This window comes from Capra hircus, chromosome 10, assembly GCF_001704415.2.
Source record: "Capra hircus breed San Clemente chromosome 10, ASM170441v1, whole genome shotgun sequence".
Classification (NCBI taxonomy): Eukaryota; Metazoa; Chordata; class Mammalia; order Artiodactyla; family Bovidae; genus Capra; species Capra hircus.
Window position 1 is genome coordinate 41,473,828 of NC_030817.1, and position 20,951 is coordinate 41,494,778.

At 39.7% G+C, this 20,951-nt stretch overlaps 1 protein-coding gene across 1 annotated transcript in view; it reads right to left on the minus strand.

Moving 5' to 3' along the window:
• FBN1 (fibrillin 1) overlaps positions 1 to 20,951 on the minus strand; it is a 275,163-nt gene that overhangs the window by 227,630 nt on the left and 26,582 nt on the right. Inside the window, exons 3-4 of the mRNA XM_018054172.1 lie at positions 12,100 to 12,182; positions 9,243 to 9,341 (exon numbers count right to left, since the gene is read on the minus strand). Coding sequence (XP_017909661.1) covers positions 9,243 to 9,341; positions 12,100 to 12,182 — 182 coding nt within the window. The remainder of the gene's footprint in view (positions 1 to 9,242; positions 9,342 to 12,099; positions 12,183 to 20,951) is intronic.

A 20,951-nucleotide genomic window follows, 5' to 3' on the forward strand; every position in this document is an offset into this window, starting at 1 on the left:
TTCCAATGAGTCAATTCTTCGCATGAGGTGGCCAAAGTACTGAAGTTTCAGCTTTAGCATCAAGTCCTTCCAAAGAACACCCAGGACTGATCTCCTTTAGACTGGACTGGTTGGATCTCCTTGCAGTCCAAGGGACTCTCACGAGTCTTCTCCAACACCACAGTTCAAAAGCATCAATTCTTTGGCCCCCTTACTGCATGACAAATAGAAGGGGAAAAGGTGGAAGTAGTGACAGATTTCCTCTTCTTGGCCTCCAAAATCACTGCGGACGGTGACTGCAGCAGTGAAATCAGGATGATTGCTTTTTGGCAGGAAAACGATGACAAACCTAGACAGTGTGCTGAAAAGCAGAGACATTACTCTGCCAACAAAGGTCCATATAGTCAAAGCTATGGTCTTCCCAGTGGTCATGTATTGTTATGAGAGGTGGACCATAAAGAAGGCAGAACACCAAAGAATTGATGCCTTCGAACTGCAATGCTGGAGAAGACTCCTGAAAAGTCCCACAGACAGCAAGGATATCAAACCAGTCAATCTTAATAGAGATCAACCCTGAATATTCACTGGAAGGACCAATGTTGAAGCTGAAGCTCCAGTATTTTGGTCATCTGATGTGAACAGATGACTCATTGGAAACATCCCTGATGCTGGGAATGATTGAGGAGAGAAAGAAAAGAGGGCATCAGATGATGAGATGGCTGGATGCAAAGAACATGAACTTGGGCAAACTCCAAGAAACGGTGAGGGACAGGGAGGCCTGGCAAGCTGCATTCCATGATGTTGCAAAGAGTCAGACATGATTGGGCAACCGAACAATAACAACAACAATTTGTTCCCAGGCTTCTTTATCAGTCATTCATTCACTCAACAAATATTTCTGAGTACCTACAAAGTGCTGTACCCAATACCTGGTACTATGTGCTAGTCTCTTCATGGAATCTCCTCTTTCACCCATCTCTTTGTCTTTGCCCTGAACTCTCAACCTCCAACATACAACTTACACAATGTTCTTCCCAAATCCTGAAATCCTGTCTCCAAGATCCACGGCAAATGTCTCTTCTTTCCTTTGATCTTTTCTGACTTCTATTCTCTCTTCCCTTCCCCCACTAAATATGAACTCTCTTTCTTCTGACTCCAGAGTACTTTATACTTCTCTTCAGAAAGGTATGTTCTATAACCAAAACTATTTTTAAGTTATTTCTCCTATCTGTAGCCCATTTGTTTAAAAACATCAAGCATCACAGGGTGGGGAGTGGGAAGCATCATGATTATTAATTATATCTCCATAAGTGCTCAGAGCATTCCCTGCCTGCTTGTAGGTGCTGTATAAAACTCTGCCAAATTAATTTCTGTTTATTTAACTTGTGCTCCGTGATAACGACACCACAAGCTATACTCAAACACAGAGACTGTGAAGTTGCCCATCGTGTCCTAAGCACTTACATAGCTCTGAGTGGGTTGCTATTAAAAATATTTTTATCTTTGTTTCCCCATATATAAAAACAGAAATAACTTCTCTGTCAGAACATTGTTATAGAAATCAATCAACCCAGGAAACTGATTAAAACAGTTATTTTAAGCTCCTACAGTTCTATTAAAATGTCTTGGCCAAAATGTGTTTTCAAACTAAAAAACTATTTACAAGTATACAAAAGAAATGATTTGGTGAAAAACTTGGATAATATTCTAAGTAGGTCAGGAAAAGGTGTAAGTTGCTTTAAAATCTGAAGTTAAACTTAGCTTCATCCTATCTTAGCAAAACAGTGAGGGCTGGGAAAAGCACAGGAAATGATGTCATCTGTCAAGCAGCAAAGGAACTCAACCCACAAACTGATTTCAATTAAAGTGGTTCATGCCAAGAGCTAATTTCCATTCCCACATGAGCAACAAAGCCATTTAGCTACTTTGAGATAAAAAAGCGAACAGTAGTTTAAACAGTGACTTTACATGACTTGTTTAAATTAAAAAACAGAATGAGTTCTTCTTTCTGAAAAGAATAAGTTTATATTTAAATGGAATATAATAAAAACCTCCCTGATACGTTCTTATACTTTTTTTCTACCCCATCTTTCAGGTAAACTTTTTCCAGCATAAAATATTCTTTCTCCTTTAAAAAATAAAAGCCCTTGATCAGACTTGTGAAACAATAAGGCACAGTTAGTCCAACGGTCCAAATAAACCAGTGAACCATGTATCCTTAGGCCAGAGGAGCAAGCTCATCAACAGATTGCTGTTGTTGCTCAGTTGCATCGTATTCTTGGCGACCCCCTGGACTGTAGTAAGCACATCAGGCTCCCCTGCCCTCCAGTATCTCTTGGAGTTTGCTTAAATTCATGTCCATTGATAATAGGATTTTAATCACCTGCTTTGCCACAAACATGTTTACCAAATTTGCATTCTTTGTGAGTCTTAGACCTTTAAGAGAAAAAGTATTTCCTTAATGGCAGGAGCACTCATTCAGGATTTCTGTGGGAAATAAAGGAACTGGATACAAAGTTTCACTATAGTTTAGAGAGTATACAAACTGGTTTTATTTGTGTTTGAGTCCTGCCATTGATGCAAATTCTAAATTTACTCTAATGTGACAAAAAATTCCAGATATGTGGCAATTAGGAGACCAACTTCTATTTCTCTAGAAAAAGCCAAATGAAAAATAAGGGCTCCATTTGAACTCATAGGATGCTCTAAACACCTCAAGTTAGAATATATTCCTAAACTCAATCAGCGTTAAGACTTTACCAGAAACTGAAAATACTAGGGGAATTCAAATGCCTGCACACAGGTCTATGGCTGCCACACGCATTCAAATCCCTGCACACAGGTCTATGGCTGCCACACGCATTTAGCTCCAAGGAGAACTTCCCCTCCAAGATGGGTGCAAAGCCTCAAAGGGTTTCAAGTAAGGCTCAACATCCTAGAACTAACGAAAATGTTGCCATTAACCCTTATCCATATGGAGTCCCAAACGAATTTTATGTATGTTCCAGTAGAGGTCAGTCATCTCAGTCATTCAACAAATATTTACGGAATGCTCTCCATTTGCCAGGCATCAGAAAGAGCAGAAGAAACTTTCTTTCGATTATAGCCCAGCACAAGTTAATCCTTAAGAACAATCAGCCCAAAGAGAGCAAAGTGAACACACTACTGGAACAGCAGAGACGCAGGGCTGGTGCTTAGGTCTACATACCTCAGGTAATGATTTTCTTTGGGATGCATTAGGTTGGGAATGATCCTAAAATTCTTCCATTATCTTGGCAGGCACAAGGGGCAGAAAGAACACTGGGAGCCATTTGCAAATAAGCATCTGTATGGTAACATATGATTTTAATTTAAGCCCTTGGAAAAGGACAAGACAAACAGCTAGACTAACTTCTGGACTCGAAACCTGAGAAAACAGTCCATAGGGGCAGCCAGGACCACTGCAGGACAAAAATGATTTTCACTGGGAGAGGCAATGACATTCTAAGTGCATAGTCTGTGGTGCCTAAAGACACACCAATTAGTAGAGCAACTTCACTAAGGTATCTCAAAACAAAACAAAAAACCTAGCAGATCTGAAAAAGATACAAAGAAAGACAAGTTATATGAGAGCAGTGATAAAGGCACTTCCATAGCGGGTTAACTAGAAAGCAAAGAGTTCAGTTGTTTCTATGGACAAATCTGAGCAGATTCCACCCAAGCTTCTTCTCTCTGTTCATATAAAACCCATACTTTCCTGAAAAACCTTCCCAAGGTCACTTCTTCCAGACCAGCTACAGTGCTACCTTCCCATCCTCTGAGTAGTCTCATACTTAACAGTTACAGCAATGGTTGCACCATACTTGCTCAAACTTGCTAGCCCACTGCTCTGCAATTGTTCCCCTGGGCTTCTTACATCCTTAAAGCTTGGATTTGGGTTGGGGGTACAAGTACCCCAAATTCTAACTAAACTGAAATGAATTAAAAATGATAAAATCTTCTCCAAACTAAAAGCGGTTCCAAACAGTAAAGATGTCAATACTCTCCAAACTGACATACAGATTTAAAGCAGTTTTATCAAAATCCTAGAGAATATTTTTCTGTATATACAGACAAGATGAATCTAAAATTCATATGGAAAAGCAAAGGAACTAGAGTAACAATTTTGAAAGAGAATAATTAAGTAGGAGGAATTAGTCTACTCAATTTTGAAAACTTACCATAAGCTGCAGTAATCAAGACTGTACAATACTGGAGAAAGGACAGACAAATAAATCAATGGAATAAAATACAGAAACAGAAGTAGATGTATACAAATATACCCAACTGATTTTTCACAAAACTTTAAAAGTAATTCTACTGATGAAGGACAGCCTTTCTGGAAATATTAGGTTGGCCGAAAACATCCTATGGAAAAACCCAAACGAACTTTTTGGCCAAACCAATAAGTGGGTTGGAGGAATCAGACATCCACAGGTATCAACACCACCTAGACCTCACTGTAAATGAAACATTTAGAAAAAAAAAAAAAAACTGGAGAAAATCTTCAGGATCTATGGCTCAACAAAGAGTTCCTAGACTTGAGATCAAAAGCACAATTATTTTCCATTAAAGAAAAAATTGATAAATTGGACTCAAACATATTTTAAAACTTTTGCTCTATTAGAAGAGGAAAAGGCAAGCTATAGAGTGAGAGAAAACATACGCAAATTACATAGCTGACGAAGAGCTAGGATTTAAAGTACACAAAGAACTCTCAAAACACTAAATTAGTAAAGAATCCAATTAGAATCTAGGCAAAAGATGTGAAGAGACAACAGTTCACTCAAGAAGATATATGCAGGTGACAAATAAGCACAGGAAAAAAAAAAGGTAAATATTATAAGCCAGTAGAAAAAAACACAAATTAAAATTACAGTGATGTAATTACCATATACCCATTAGAACAGCTAGAATTGAAAACAGCAGCAACCCTGATAGCTGGTGATAATACAAAGAAACTGGGTCATTCATACATTGCTGGTGAGAATGTAAAATGGTACAGCCACTCCAAAAACAGCTGGCTGTTTCTAGAAAAGCTAAATATGTAACTACCATACAACCCAGCAATTGCATTTCTGGGCATATATCCCAAAGAAATAGACTTACGTTCACACAAAAACCTGTACATAAATGTTCATAGCAGCTTTGTTTGAATAACCAAAAACTAGAAGTAACCCAGATATCTTTCAATGGGTGAATGGCTAAACAAACCTGACATTCATAGCATGTAAATACAGCAATAAAAGGGAACAAACTACTGATACAGAGAACAACCACAAAAGGATGAATTCCCAGAGAATTAAGACAATTTCCAAAGGTTATATACTATGTGATTCCATCTATATAACATTCTTGAAATGACAAAATTATAGAAATGGAGAATAGATTAGTGGTTGCCAGGGTTAAGGAGGATGTAGGAGGAAACGAATATGAGAGAAACATGAAGAATCCTGGTGGTGATGGCAACATTCTGTAGCTTGACCATATCTATGTCAATAGCCTGGTTGTGAGATTGTATTACAGTATCACAAGCCATTAAATGAGGAAAACTGGGTAAAAGACACCCAGGATCGCTATGAAGTACGTCTTACAATTGGATGTGAATCTACCATTAACTCAAACTAGTAAGTTTAACTTTTTTTAATCCTTTTAAGAAGCATGAAGAATAAAATAGAATGAGCATAAATTCAACTCAAAATTCTAAAATATGAAATTCAGGGAACACCTTTTATAATAATATACTGTATACTATTTAAAAAGAAAATCTATTTTATTTATATTATTTATTTTATATATTTATTTTATATACTTTATCTATTTTACTTATCTATTGTACTTATATATATTTAAGGAGAGTGTGAGAAAATTCATGGATCGTGCATGACAGGTCTTTATGAGAATTAGAATTGCTCAGGATCCATCTCTGGCCTCAGAGACTGGGAGAGTAGAGAGCAGTCCTAATATACCTAGAATTAAAGTCCAGAAAACCCACTGTTCTGAGCCTGTCTAGCCAATCCTCTTTTTGCCCTGGTGCCTCAACAACTGATGGCAAGACTCCCAATAGGTTAACGGAAGCCACGACTTCCTGGTGTCCAAAGGAATTGCTGGCTGGCAGTTTGGACTTTCTGGAAATGCAATCTCTTATTCAGGTCACTAAGAGATCATTTCCTATTTTAAAAGTCACAGGACACAAGTTGGAAACAACCTGAAAGAAAAACCTTCCTTTCATTCTTTATATTTTCAAATAAGAAGGCTAAAGCCTCCGAGGTCCTACAACTCACTTGGACCTCCTTGACTCCATCACATAACAAGCATACAGTTTCTCACAGGAAATATTGGTACAATGACCTAAATTTACTCCTTCTTACCAGAACCACAAGTTGTGAATGCAAACATTTCACTGAGTTAGATTAGCCTTCTATTACCAGGGGCATTAGCAAAGTGACCTACCCACATGCGTCTACCACACCATGGGCAAGAAGTTCTATAGGATGGCAGAGCTGTTTCCTAGAACATCATTTAAAAAGAACAGAAATGAATTCTGATCATTCCTCAGCTACCTTTAACTTATTAATAAAACGTTCTGCCAGCTTTAGTTGTGTAAGCTGTCTGGACGTTATTAGTTCAGGTAGAGTCCAAGCCAATGATTTTAAAGGCTCCAAATGCCTCAAAAACCCTCATGAATCCGTGTCCTCCCCCTCACTTCACTCTCATTCACAAAGTACTTGGGGATTTTGTCCAGTGAACAAGCACCACAAACAGACCCAAACCTCCTCAAAGATTACCACGCACAAGTCTTGGACTTCAGCCTCTACCCTAATCTGGCCCACAGGACCTGACCACTGCACTCCTCACACCTCGCTACCAGCTTGAAAGCTATTAGAACCACGGCTGTTCCCTCTGATCTTATTAACCTCGTTTCTCCACATCTCGGGCTTTCTACTTGACTAAATCATTAGCAGCTCACACTATCATTGAAGACCTTTCCAGCTGGATATCCAGTTTGCCACCTGACTGTACTTTCTCCCCCTCGTGGAGTGGTGTGTTAGTGGCTGGTCAAAGGACCAATCTGAGGGATGGTTCTACTCTCAGCTTGCTATGTAGTCTCCTTTCCCACCCGAGGCTCTCACTCCTCAGAGGCAGCCTGGAGATTGTTCCCCAAAGTGCTGCCAACTGAGCACTCTGCCTGCTCCTACTCCTCCAGCTCAAGTGCTCCTGATACATGGAATTAACCTCTTGTTGCTTGGAGAACACACATTCAAAACCAAGCTGAGATCAAGAAAGAACATTCTACCCTTTGTTGTTCACCTGAAACTCTCACAACATTGTTAATCAGCTATACCTCAATACAAAATAAAAAGTTAAAAAAACAGCAAAAAACAAACAAACAAAAAACATGCTATACTCATTGCAATAAGCAAATGAGCCCCAGCCCACAGGAGAATTTCTATCCCAACCTACAACTGTCTGTATTTACTCCTGGGTTGGGAAGATCTCCTGGAGAAGGAAACGGCAACCCACTCCAGTACTCTTGCCTGGAGAATACCACGGACGGAGGAGCCTGGTAGGCTACAGTGCGTGGGGATGCCCACTTTCACTTTGTCTCCACTTGGTTTCCACCAGAAGCAAATTCTGAGACAATAACTCAAATGTCAGTGGCTTCTTTTAGAAGTAATTTCAGGAAACACTGGGAAAGTGAGACAGGTAATGGAAGGAAACTAATGACGTACATTCTCAAGCCTGCTCCTACATGGGCAGCTTAGGCTCCATCCCACTAGGGAACTTTAGAAGACAGTGCATAACACACCTCACAGTTAAGCAAAATGAGAGGCAAGGAAGTATGGGCATTAATCCAACATTTTCCATTTGTCACTGGTTAAAAGGTGCTTCTAATTAATCCCCTCAGCCTTTCCAGCTTGCCATTCATGCTCCCTGGCCAGAAAAATGTTACAGAGCTCTAAAGGCAGAGTTGTTTGTGTAACCCATGAATGCCAAGGTATGTGAGTGGGCACCAAGAAGGTCTGCTGCCCTGCACTATTGGCCCCATTCTGTTAGTCGGTTCATGAGAACCACAGTTAAATGTTAGGACCCTTAATAGGTAACAGGATCTTGATCATGCTCAAGTCTCTACTTGCAATCGACAAAAGAGAATGCACTTATTCCACAATGCACGCATGCATGCATGCTACATTGCTTCAGCTGTGTCTGACTCTGCGACCCTATGGACTATAGCCCATCAAGCTCCTCTGTCCATGAGATTCTCCAGGCAAGAATACTGGAGTGGGTTGCCATGCCCTTCTCCAGGGGATCTTCCCGACCCAGAGATCGAACCTGTGTCTCTTACATCTCCTGCATTGGCAGGCGGGTTCTTTATCACTAGCACCACCTGGGAAGCTCACAATATTCCATAATACTCTCAAAACCATGCCAAAACCAGAACATGCTGTAAGGGAAGTGTATTTTCTCACCAGAAACTGGAAGTGGAAAAGGAACCTAAGATTTTTGCCTTGGTAATGGTCAAGATGTTGAGGGGCTGTTTATATAAATATGAACTTCATTTTTTAACAACCAATGACTCACCTCCTTCCCAACCCCCACATTTCCCCTAATTCACTGCTGAGCACCCACATTTAAAAACAAAAACAACAGAATATGCCAGCAAAGTCTCTGAATAATGAACTGTGGATATTTCCTTGGCATCATGGAATGAACAAAGTGGTAAAATTCTAAAAGGCAAAATATGTTTGTGCTTCATGATAAATCATCCCCAATAAACTGCCAGGATGACTCCTAACATTGTCCTCTTGCAAAAGGCAGGGGTCTCAAGTTGTCAAAAGTGTTTAATCAGATTTCTACTTCAGTGCCACAAGGAAGAATGCCTAGTTTCCTTGAGTCAAAAATGTTCATTAAACGATCATGTCATTGAGTATCTTTTATGGTATTTACATTGGAGAGACAAAGATAAATAAGATGACACCTACACAGAAGGAGGCCACAATCTTTATATTATTCATAGTAACTATGTCCCACAGGTAATTTCCCTATAAAGAGTGAAGAAGGGAAATGGGAGGCCAGACTGAGGAGAGCCATTCCAAGTATTTTGGGCAGAGCAGAGAAGGCAGATGTTCTAGTGAGAAAAAAAAAATGTATTGCAGGCAAGAGAAAAGCCAAAAGCAAATTTAAGAGAAAATAGGGCATAACCACATAAAATAATATTATATATAATGACATGTTATACTCACTGGATCTGGAGCCACAGGAAGGAGCTATCTGACCAGATGGGCAAGTGCACATATTTGGCCTCGAACAAAATCCATCCCCACAGGAATGCCGGCAAATGGCTATGAATAAAACCAGAGGTCTGTTAGCACATGGCTTCAGAGCACGGTGATTCACAGGGCCCCAGTCCTCAGGTGAGGAAACTTGGACTATCAAGTTCCTTGATAACTTTGCTATCATGACCTGTGTGACCTTAGGCTTCAGGTCTATTCGTTTATAAAACAAATCTGTTGGACTAAATAGAATCTAAGACTGGGAAGCTCTCTTCTCTGTACCAGCAGTTCTCTAGCCTCTCTTTACTTATTCCACAGCTCACAACCTGTCAATAAGCCCAGGACAGTCTATAAATGGAAAACAAAACAAGAAAAAAAATCCTGCATTGTTGTTGTTTAGTTGCTCAGTCGTGGTCCAACTTTTTGTGACCCCATGGACTGTAGTCCGCCAGGTTCCTCGGCCCATGCGATTTCCCAGGCAAGAATACTGGAGTGGGTTGCCATTTCCTCCTCTCTCTCTCTCTTTCTCTCTCTCTCATATATGTATGTATATATATACACACACACAAAAACACATATATATTTGTGTGTTTGTATATATATTCCTGCATATACATACACACACATATATATGTTGTTCAGTAGCTAAGTAGTGTCCAACTCTTTGTGAGCCCATGAACCGTAGCCTGCCAGCCTTCTCTGTCCATGGGATTTCCCAAACAAGAATACTGGAGTGGGTTCGTTTCCTCCTCCAGGGGATCTTCCCAACCCAGGGATCAAACCTGCTTCTCCTGTGTCTCTTGCGTTGGCAGGAGGATTTTTTGCCACTGAGCCACCAGAGAAGCCCATATAGATACGTATGTATGTATGTGTATATGTGTGTGTGTGTATATATGTGTGCGTGTATATATGTGTGCATGTATATATGTGTGCATGTATATATGTGTGTATGTATGGGGCTTTCTGTAGCCCAGTGGGTAAAGAATCTGCCTGCCATGCAGGAATCCGCCCACGATGCAGGAGACCTGGGTTTGATTCCTGGGTCCGGAAGATTTCCCTGGAGAAGGAAATGGCAACCTACTACAGTACTCTTGCCTGGAAAATCCCATGGACAGAGGAGACTGGTGGGCTACAGCCCATGGGGTCGCAAGAGTCAAACATGACTTAGTGACTAAGACACATACACATTGTTTTTACACTAACTTAGAGTTAGTGATATAAAACTTGTAGCAGTATTCTTGGTAGCCTATTTTATTGTAAATGCTTAAAATTTCATAATCTTTATAAAAAATCTCATGCCTGGCTCAGACTCCTTCCTGGTTCAGATCCTGCCAGCTGAGAACATCTGATCTACAGAGCAACTTGTATCCTACACATTTAGTCCTATTGTGAACCACATCAACAGTTTGAGAAGAGAAGTGCGAATCCACTTAATAGTACTGATTCTACACTCAGGAAGCCATTAACATCTTCAAGCCACCCAGAGACTAATACCATCCTGGTACCAAATGCTCTGCTAACTGGACTGAAGAGTAAGTTCAAACGGCAAATGGTTTACGCTTATCAAAAGACCAAGATTTGGTCACTACTCTTTTATACTCATAGACTTGATTCTTCCCATCAAACTCCTGCACAAACTTGCAAGAAGTAAATGAAATATGCAAGGCCAAAAATAATGCCCTTGATAGAAAGTGCATCAAAACGTCAGAAGAGCCCTAGGATGGAGATTGAAAACTATTGAGAAATAAGCTTTCAAAAGGCTCTACACACATTTGTTTAAATACCTGAAGGTGGCATTTCTCAGGGATTCCACAAAACACTAGTGAAAGGGTGTTGTTGTCAAGTTCATTTAGAAAACTCCAAAACCCATTACATCCCTCTCTCAGTCAGTTTTGGTTTTGACATAAACCACAAGGTGCCAAAGGAATAAGTTTTTTTAGTCAAAATCAAGAACTGGAAAGGAAATTAACTTTTTCAGGTCACCAAGAGAATGCAGATTGAAATAATCTCTTCTTCTCCACGGACCATTTTTGGCCAAATGAGAAGGGGGGTGACATGATTCCTTAATGGCTTCTCAGCTGTAAATTTCCCTATTATACTAATGGATTTTTCCAAAAACTGAAAATTATTTCACAGGTGTGATGACTGTAGAAGTTCATGGAGGACCAATGCCATAACTAATCTGACTTAGTATCTCCATTAAACATCACCTTGTATGGCATGAGGCTTGTCACACAATATTTGTGGGATATGAGACTCTGAGCTTTGCCACAGAAGCAGAATCAACACAGGAATCTCTGGTACCATCAGAGTTCCTCCTCCAGTCTTTTCACTCATTTTCATATGATGCTCTATCTGCTTCCTCTCCTCTTTGTCTAACAGTTAGGTTTCCTTTTAGCCTCCATCACCCAAATTCAACATGCAAGGTTTGGTAGGCTTGTAGGTGGCCAACACAGAAATTACAATAAGGAAGGCAGCAATGATAAACTTTAAAAAAAAAACAACCATCAAAGTGATGACATAATCTACGCAGCCAGGAATAATGGATGCAATGACCTGAAACCTTAATCAAAGAATCCCTGTGGCTCTATTCCCTCTATCTCAGAAACATTCTAAAGGAAGTCACTGAATTAAAGTATTAACAGTGGCTTGCCTGAGTTAATATATTCCCAAGCTGGATTCAGAGGAAGTAGGAAAATCTTAGAGCTGGAAGGCTCTGCTATAAACATATTAATGGTATGTAGTTACACAGGACAGAATACTAAGAATCACCATGCAACCAAAACAAAAGAAAATGATGAAAAATAATAGATTGCCTATTACTTACGGACAATACACTGATTTCCCCCAGGTAAAGTCTTCCATCCAGGGCAGCAGTAAGCATTATAACGTGATCCACAGACATTGGGTCTGAAATAAAAACAAACAAAAAAATTCAATAATGATAACTCCATTTTTTTTCCAAAAAAGAATATGTGACTAAATTAAAGGAAAAAATTCCCGAGTTATTAGAACAGTATGAATCTTTGCAGACAAGAACAGTAAGCTCATGGGACTCAATGCTGGCTTAGTAGTTTGGTACATTTTAACATAATGATACCAATAAAGATATGCTTAATATCACCAATGTACACAGAGCATCAGGAAAATAAAAACCATAGAAACAAAACACAGTTCTATCACAATGCACAGATATAAAAATTTATGGTGTTACACGAGTCTAGTTTGAACAATACATTTACCAATCTAGTTAAGAAAAGTCATCATAAAGTCTACTGAATGTGAGGTCTTATACTTTTACTCATTGAAGTTGTGTGTAATTTTTTTCTATGGCCAATCTACCCTCTAAAATATGACCAAATTCTTCCTTTCATCAGAATTACAGGAATGCAAACTCTGACATTAGTCAGAAAAAGAAATAAAAGCCAAAACATGTAAATATTTCTTTAGCCGAAGTCTGGAAACATAGTTGATACCAACAGTTACAGGAAAATAAAGTCCATGTCACTCTGGATTTTTTGTTTACAGACAGTTCATCACATGTTTTGGAACAAAGCCACACATTCAGGATCCCAAAGATCCATATTTAACACTTTAAGGGAACAACTGGGTAAAGATTTAGCAAATTTTACACTGGAACCTAAGGCAGAGGATATAATACAGACACCCAGAAGAAACCATTCATTTCACTCTGCCACATCTGCGAGCCTAAACATTGACGCCAGTTCTTCAAGGTGAGGGGCTGATAAGGCAGACCAAAAGTTTTACAATTGATTTCACAAAATAGCTATCCCAAGCCTTGCTGGTATAAATACTATAGTCCCATAAGTAAAAGCCTTTAAAAACGATTGCAGAGCTAAAATACTTTTTCTGTTGGGGGGGTACTCACATATTCTCACTATATTTGCACAGAACCCTCCTGTATTCTCCCTAAACTCACCACTTTAACAAAATGCAGGATTGGAAAATGAGCTCAAGTCTTTGCCCTGTCCTGAACTCCCTTTATAGCCCCAGAGAACCTGGAACATCCTATAGGAAAAAATGCATACTTCAGACCAACTGATGCTGACATCAGAAAGAGAAAGAAGAAGGATGGAGGAGCCAAGGAGAGGGCCCCATATACATACTTAGCCAGGGTAGGATTAGCCAGGGTAAAATAGCCAGGGCTATTCCAACGCTAGACAGATAATTATTGGATAGAGGCTTAATATGTGTCTGGTATTGGGAACTCTCTGAGCCTTAGTTTATTTCTCTACAATTGGGATAATGGAATGTGTCCACATCAAATGTATGTGTATCAGATGAAATAATGAACATGCTGCTGCTGCTAAGTCACTTCAGTCGCGTCCGACTCTGTGCGACTCCATAAACGGCAGCCCACCAGGTTCCCCCATCCCTGGGATTCTCCAGGCAAGAACACTGGAGTGGGTTGCCATTTCCTTCTCCAATGCATGAAAGTGAAAAGTGAAAGGGAAGCCGCTCAGTTGTGTCTGACTCATAGCGACCCCATGGATTGCAGCCTACTAGGCTCCTCCATCCATGGGATTTTCTAGGCAAGAGTACTGGAGTGGGGTGCCATTGCCTTCTCCTAATGAACATGAGAAGCTTATAAATGAAAAGGACAATGAAAACACATAGCAGCAGCAGCATGGTGGTGGAATTATCTTCTGATCTAAATTAGCTATTCAGCCAAAGGAACCATAAGAGATTAAGGAAGACAGAAACTTTGCTGGGAATTCCAAGCCAAATGCTGTCCATGCTCTGTCCCTCCTGTGACAAAGTAGTGCCCTAAACTTCAGTTCGGAGTGCCCAGAACTTCCCAGGGCAACTCATAATCTTGGAAAAGGGAGTGAGAGGAAGAGATAGGACAGACAGCTGGGGCAAGACAACACCAAAACGTCATAAAAGTTCTCTCAATCTAAAATGATAATCCAGGCCAAAGTCAACCACCTCAAACCTTCCCCACCAACAGCTCCATTGGATCCAATGCAACTCCAAACCAAACCCTGGAAGAGCTTCAGAGAATCCCTGAGCCTTGTGTAGGGTATCCTGTACTCAGAGTAACTGTGTTTTTCAAACAAAAACCAGGACACATTGTCTGACAAAAATGAGTGTATTTATGGAGTAAACACATACAACAGGGTTAAAAAAAAAAAAAAGGTAGGTAAAAAAGAGTACAAAATCAGCCCTACAAAGCAAGATATTCAGAAGATTTTCCAAGGTATTTGAAAAATCACAGTAATAGACATTCTTTATTGTTCCTTCAATGTTTAGAATCAACCTACAGACAAAACATGGAAGACATTGCAATTTACAATGGTTACAAAACAAAAGGTAAATGTCTTGAACCATCATGTGTCATAAATCAAGAAACAAGTTGGAAAGAAAAGTGTGGAGAGAAATAAAGCAATTGATTCAGGAAATAGAGGTTTAAGAACCTAATTTTTTAAAATACCAATAACTAAAGTCATTCAATAATTATTTTAAAAATGGGAAAGAGAAGAGAGAGTAAAAGTATAGACCCAAGTGAGCTATGTCCCCATCTTTCACGGCAAGAAGCCAATATATACTGTTTAAATGTAGACACAGAAGTACAAACACAGTACATGGTGTCAAGAGGATGAATATGAGAAGAAATAAAAACAGAAATGGTTAAAACTGGTTGCCTCGGGAGATGGAGATCTGGGGAAATAGAAAGTTCTTTTGCTTTCTCAATGAATACCCATCTATAACTATTCATTTGAAAAATATGTCCTGTTATACTTTGATCATCATCTTTTATTTAAAACAACAATTTTTACTTTAAAAGCATGAACTTCTTATCTCATCAACAGACTACTTCCTGCTTCATTAGAATGAAGCATTCATAGTTCCCTTTCATTAATTATCACATTTTCATTTCACTGCATTTCTTAAAAATTCTATATAGTGTTGAATTATGATTTGTTTTCATGCTCTGACTTTTTGGAGTTTAATAACTTTGTCCTTTTTAATAGGTAATATATTATTTAACTTCAACCAATATCACCAAATGACAATTGCTTTGTCTTATTGCTATTTGTTCTTCAACAACACTGAACACTACTATGTCTTGTGGCTTAACACAAAGTATTAGAAAGATATAAGTTTTCTCCTCTGCTGACTTTGGTCTTGAGAATTGCAAACTAACTGGATGGCACTTATTCTACTTACACACAGGAAAAAAAAAAAAGAAAAACAGGTTTAATTCTAGAAATGAATGTCTTATTTAAGTTGGAAAGCACTAAGATATTTGAAGTCTAAAGTAGACACGGATTATTTCCATTCTGAAAGATTTTACTCTCAGGTTTAAGCACAAAAAATCATTAATAAAGAAGACATCATTAATGAAGTTACTTTCTTGTGTAAATAAAATTGTAGCATTCAAACATCTTCCTTTGTGCTTCATCAGATATACCAACCAACCCATCATTTAAGAAAGAGTCAGAGTTAGAGCTCCATGCAAGTGGCAGTAGCATTCAGCAAATTAAAGGTAAAATTCAAAAAGAAAAGATATACCGTGCTAAAGATACATTATTTCATCTTCATAGAAACTCTCTGAGCTAAATTCTATTATTACTATTTTAACAGTAAGGAAACTATGTCTTAGGAAGGGTAAACAAGCTAGCTAGCTAAAGTTCCATAGCTTAGAAGTAAAGAATGGGGATTTGAACCTAGGAAATCTTATTTTAGAGCACACTGTCTTAAGGCAAAGATGTATTTAGGTAATAAGATGATATCCACTCAGCAGCATTGATGGTGGCATAGATTAAATATATCACAAAATGTCCATCAACTGACCAAAGACAAACATAAACTGTTTTATCTGATTCTTATTAGTTTATGGTGGGAAGGATATGCTTCTATTCCACTTTACTGCTATACAGTACATTTTTTCAATTACTCTTTGTAACTTTTCTTACCAGTTGCTCTGAATGTTAGCCCTGTAACAACCCAACTCCAGTCACTCTAGGGGAGGGGTGAGCCTCAGCAGGCTGGATATTTGGATCCAGTTCAGACACAGCTCTCAGAGATTGTGTGGGCTAGCTAAAGGCCCTCTCAATGGAGCAAACAGCTGGGCTCTACCACGTTTGACCACGTCATTGCCAGAATTGGCCTCTGTGTGAGATGTCTGCAGTGTGTTCACATTCCTAAGCCAGAGCCCACTTCTGTGAGTATGGCCTCTTACAGCCAGGATAGCCTTTCTGTTTCCTATCCCAAATGCAAAGTCTTTTTCAGACAAGACCGGGGTAATACAAACAAATTCAAGGGACTCTTATTTTATATGCATGAGTTCCTCAGTTGTGAAGTGATAAAACTTTGGACAAGCAGAATAATAAGCATTAAGTAAAGGTTAATGATAAGGACCCTGCTGGCTTCTTTGACCTTCAGGGGAAAAAGTTATCATTTAGTCCTCTTGAGCATAAGTATGGAGAGGTATCAAAAAGCATATGCCACCACGTGACAAAAGGTGCCCCTGTAACACACCTCAAGGTAGACATCCTAATAGTCCAGTTTCAGAGTTTAAAAATAATTACAATTTTATAAAAAATGAGATGAAAAAACTATAATATGCAAATGAGCTATATATACTGTGGAACCACACATCATTATTTTATGAGTACTTTGACAAATTTTATCCAGGTAAAAAGAAAAACTATCCGTGCTATCTCATAAATGACTCCACTGCTTCAGTAAACTTTGCAACTGCTCCGCCCTTATTTTATTTATTTTATTCTGGCTCTCTTCTTAGCCGAAGCCAGAGGTCACAGCAGTGATCTGAATACTACATGTGACCATTCCAACCCGTCTGCCAGTCACAACAAATCGAGTAATGAAACTTCAAACCCCAGCACTGAAATTGGCTTCCATGGCCTCCTCAGGCATCAGCCAGGCTCTCCAGACCCAGGGACGTATTTCTGGATTGTCTGGATCAACACTGGCTGGGACACAGACAATCTTGGCTTTCTCGTTGGAAGACTTAAGCCAGTCAGCCAACCTCTCTAACCTACCACACACAATTTTTCTGAATGAAAATGATTTCAAAAGGAACAGGAAGATGAACCATTGGTATTCTGGTTTCCAGGAGCTTTATCCTCTTCTTGCTTTCTCCCATCTCTGTTAGATTAGTAACTCCATTATGCTCACCTCCAAAGCCAGTGTCTGTTTCTCAAGGCTTCCCTCCCTTTGCTTCTTTTCCCTCCTTCCTTCCTCTCTCTCTCTCTCCCTCTCTCTCTCCCTCTCTCTCTCTCTCTCTCTGTTTCTACCCTCAGGGCCTCTAGAATGAAATGGTCTGTTATTACCTCCAACAGTCAGAGGATGAGATGGTTGGATGGCATCACTGACTCAATGGACATGATTTTGAGCAAATTCCAAGAGACAGGAGAAAATGAAGGACAGGGAAGCCTGGTGTGCTGCAGTCCACGGGGTCACAAAGACTTAGCAACTGAACAACAACAGCAACAAGGTATCCAAGATCACATAACTCATCGTCTGGTATAGCCAGTAAATTCACTACTGAGCACACAGTAAGGTATGTGACTAACCGCCTTGTCTACAAGACGATTGTAGACAAGCACAAAGCAATTCAACCATATTCAGTGAGACTCCACGGCCCTGTGTTAGATAAGAAATAAAAGTGGCTTCCCTGGTGGCTCAGACGGTAAAGCGTCTGCCTACAATGCGGGAGGCCCGGGTTTGATTTCTGGGTCGGGAAGATCCCCTGGAGAAGGAAATGGCAATCCACTCCAGCACTCTCGCCTGGAAAATCCCATGGACAGAGGAGCCTGACAGGGTACAGTCCATGCGGTTGCAGAGTCGGACATGACTGAGCGACTTCACTTTCACTTTCACGTTCAAGAGAAGCATACTTAACACCAAGATCACGGTTTCTAATACCATTCTCCAATAAAAGGAGAATGACTGACTTCTCCTGACATGGCTGACTCGAGGACTAGGCAAGAAGTGCACAAGGTGAGTCTGGAGTATCACGTGGCGATAGAAAGTACAAGGTAACTGCCAAACAAAGAAACAGAACTCACAACGATGAACATATGCTAGGGATACAGGAGCCAAATGAAGAGCTCCCAGTGGCCAAAGCTAGAAACATTTAAGTAGCAGAATAACAAAAGTAGCATTGGATTATAATCCAAAGTACAAAATAAATGTCTATGAGTCAAGATTGATACATAAATGATTGAATAAATAAAGGCAAGAAAAGAGCAAAGTCTCTTGCGCTAATAAATTCCAAATAATTTATGTAGATACTCTGCCTTCAAAAAGGTGAAGCATAACTCACTACTCCTTAAGCATTTCCCAAGAAATCCTAATTGACAGATAATCTACAAAATTCCTGACCAATAGTCCTCAAAACTATCACGGTCATCACAAACAAGGAAATTCTGAGAAACTGTCACATCCTAAGAAGACATGAAAACTAAATGTAATGTGGCATCCTGGATGGGATTTTGAACATTAAAAAGGACATTCAGTTAAAAAATTAATTAATCTGAATAAAAAATGGACGTTAACAAAAATGTATCGATATTGGTTCGGTTAATGGTCATAAATGTATCCGACTAGTATAGGAGGCTAACAGCAGAGAAATTTGTGTCCAGGGTTTACAGGAGCTCTTGATATTATCCTCTTGTTGTTTTTTTTCTTGTAAATCTAAAACTGTTCTAAAATTTATTAGAACTTTTGAAGTTTATTTAAAAGTAAAATAACAATAATATTGTTACCATGCAATTATAAATAAACTGTTACATTCCCTCGAAGGTGACTAAGAAAAGAGTCTTTGCTCTTGAAAGAAGACAGACACGTATGCAAAGCAAGCCCATATGACAGGTAAAACACAGCCACCTGGGTCTGCCTGAGGAGCTAAGGAAGCTCAGAACAAGAGCACTTAGCCTCATCACCTGAGGTGAGCTTGGAAGGGGACTGTCTGAGTTATGACTTGATGTTTCCCAGTTGCTAAGAGGGGTCACTAGTTTTATTTCATCCCACTGTTGAAATTGCTCTCAAATCCTCTAACCCCATTAGTGAATCCCTTGTCCAAATCCTAGTGTTTCACTGTTGGATTAATATCACATTCCTTTTTCCTGGCTTCCTGGTTCCTCTCTGCTCCATCAGGACAATGTAGCTAAGCTGCTTCTTTTTTAAATTAACTTTTATTGGAGCACAGTTGCTTTACCATATTGCGTTAGTTTCTACTGTACAGCAGTTGGACTTCCTTCCCATTTAGGTCACCACACAGCATTGTCTAGAGTTTCCTGAGCTATACAGTAGGTTCTCGTTAGTTGCTAAGCATCTTTTCATATTCACCATGCCTAATTCTATTCTCCTGGGATTCAGAGACAGACCTTTCTTTAATCACCACAAAATGTTATATATCTCACTATTAGCTTCAGATACCTTTCAGTGCCATCAACTTCTATACTCCTGCTCTGCTCCTCCTCTTCAGGGACTCAGCTGTCACTCATGTACAAGTCCCCTGCCCCAACACACACACACACACACACACACACACACACACAAACTTAAAGCGTCTGCCTGCAATGCAGGACACCCGGGTTCGATCCCCGGGTTGGGAAGATCTCCTGGAGAAGGAAATGGCAACCCACTCCCGTACTCTTGCCTGGAGAATCCCATGGACGGAGGAGCCTGGTAGGCTACAGTCCATGGGGTTGCAAAGAGTCGGACACGACTGAGCGACTTCATTTTCACTTTCACTTTCTTTTCTATCTTTGTGTTTAGTGTATAATTCCATCTCCCCTCATAACACTAATCTCTTTTCCTTGATTAATCCCATCATGTATCAACCTACCAACACAATTCCAAACATACTTCTCAAAAACCCACGTATGTTATATTGCAATTATATACTTTAAATAATTTTATGTACAGATTCTCATCTGTGAAACCCACCCATAGGCCCTCTGATCCCAGTCTAACAGTTCCTCAAACAGAGAAACAATGCTTGTTATGCCAGGAATATCTTGGAGTCTGTTCAGAAGCACACAAGATAACACTGACTAAATGCCTTGGTAAGTACAAATCATAATTACCAAAGATTAATATCATCTCTTCAGTGTCATAAACAGGCTAGCTGTAAATGAGGCCAACAGAGAAAACTGTCTCATAGTGAGAACTAATTCTTATAAATTAATCTATTTAAGAGAAGAATATTCCATGCCTATTTAAATGGTTGTGTGTGTTAGTCGCTCAGTTGTGCCCAACTCTTTGCGACCCCATGGACTGCAATCCACCAGGTTCCTCTGTCCATGAGATTTTCCAGGCAAGGATACTGGAGTGGGTTGCCATTTCCTTCTCCAAGGGATCTTCCTAACCCAGGGATCGAACTCGGGTCTCCTGCACTGCAGGCAGATTCTTTACTGACTGAGCTACAAGGGAAGCCCCATTTAAATGGTTATAGACAGTTAAATGGGCTTCCCTAGTGGTTCAGATAATAAAGAATCTGCCTGGAATGTGGGAGACGTGAGTTTGATCGCTGAGTTGGGAAGATCCCCTGGAGAAGGGAATGACAACCCAGACCAGTATTCTTGCCTGGATAATTCCATGGACAGAGGAGCCTGGCAGGCTACAGTCTGTGCGGTTTCAAAGAGTCGAACAAAACTGAGTGACTAACACTTCAGTTTAGTT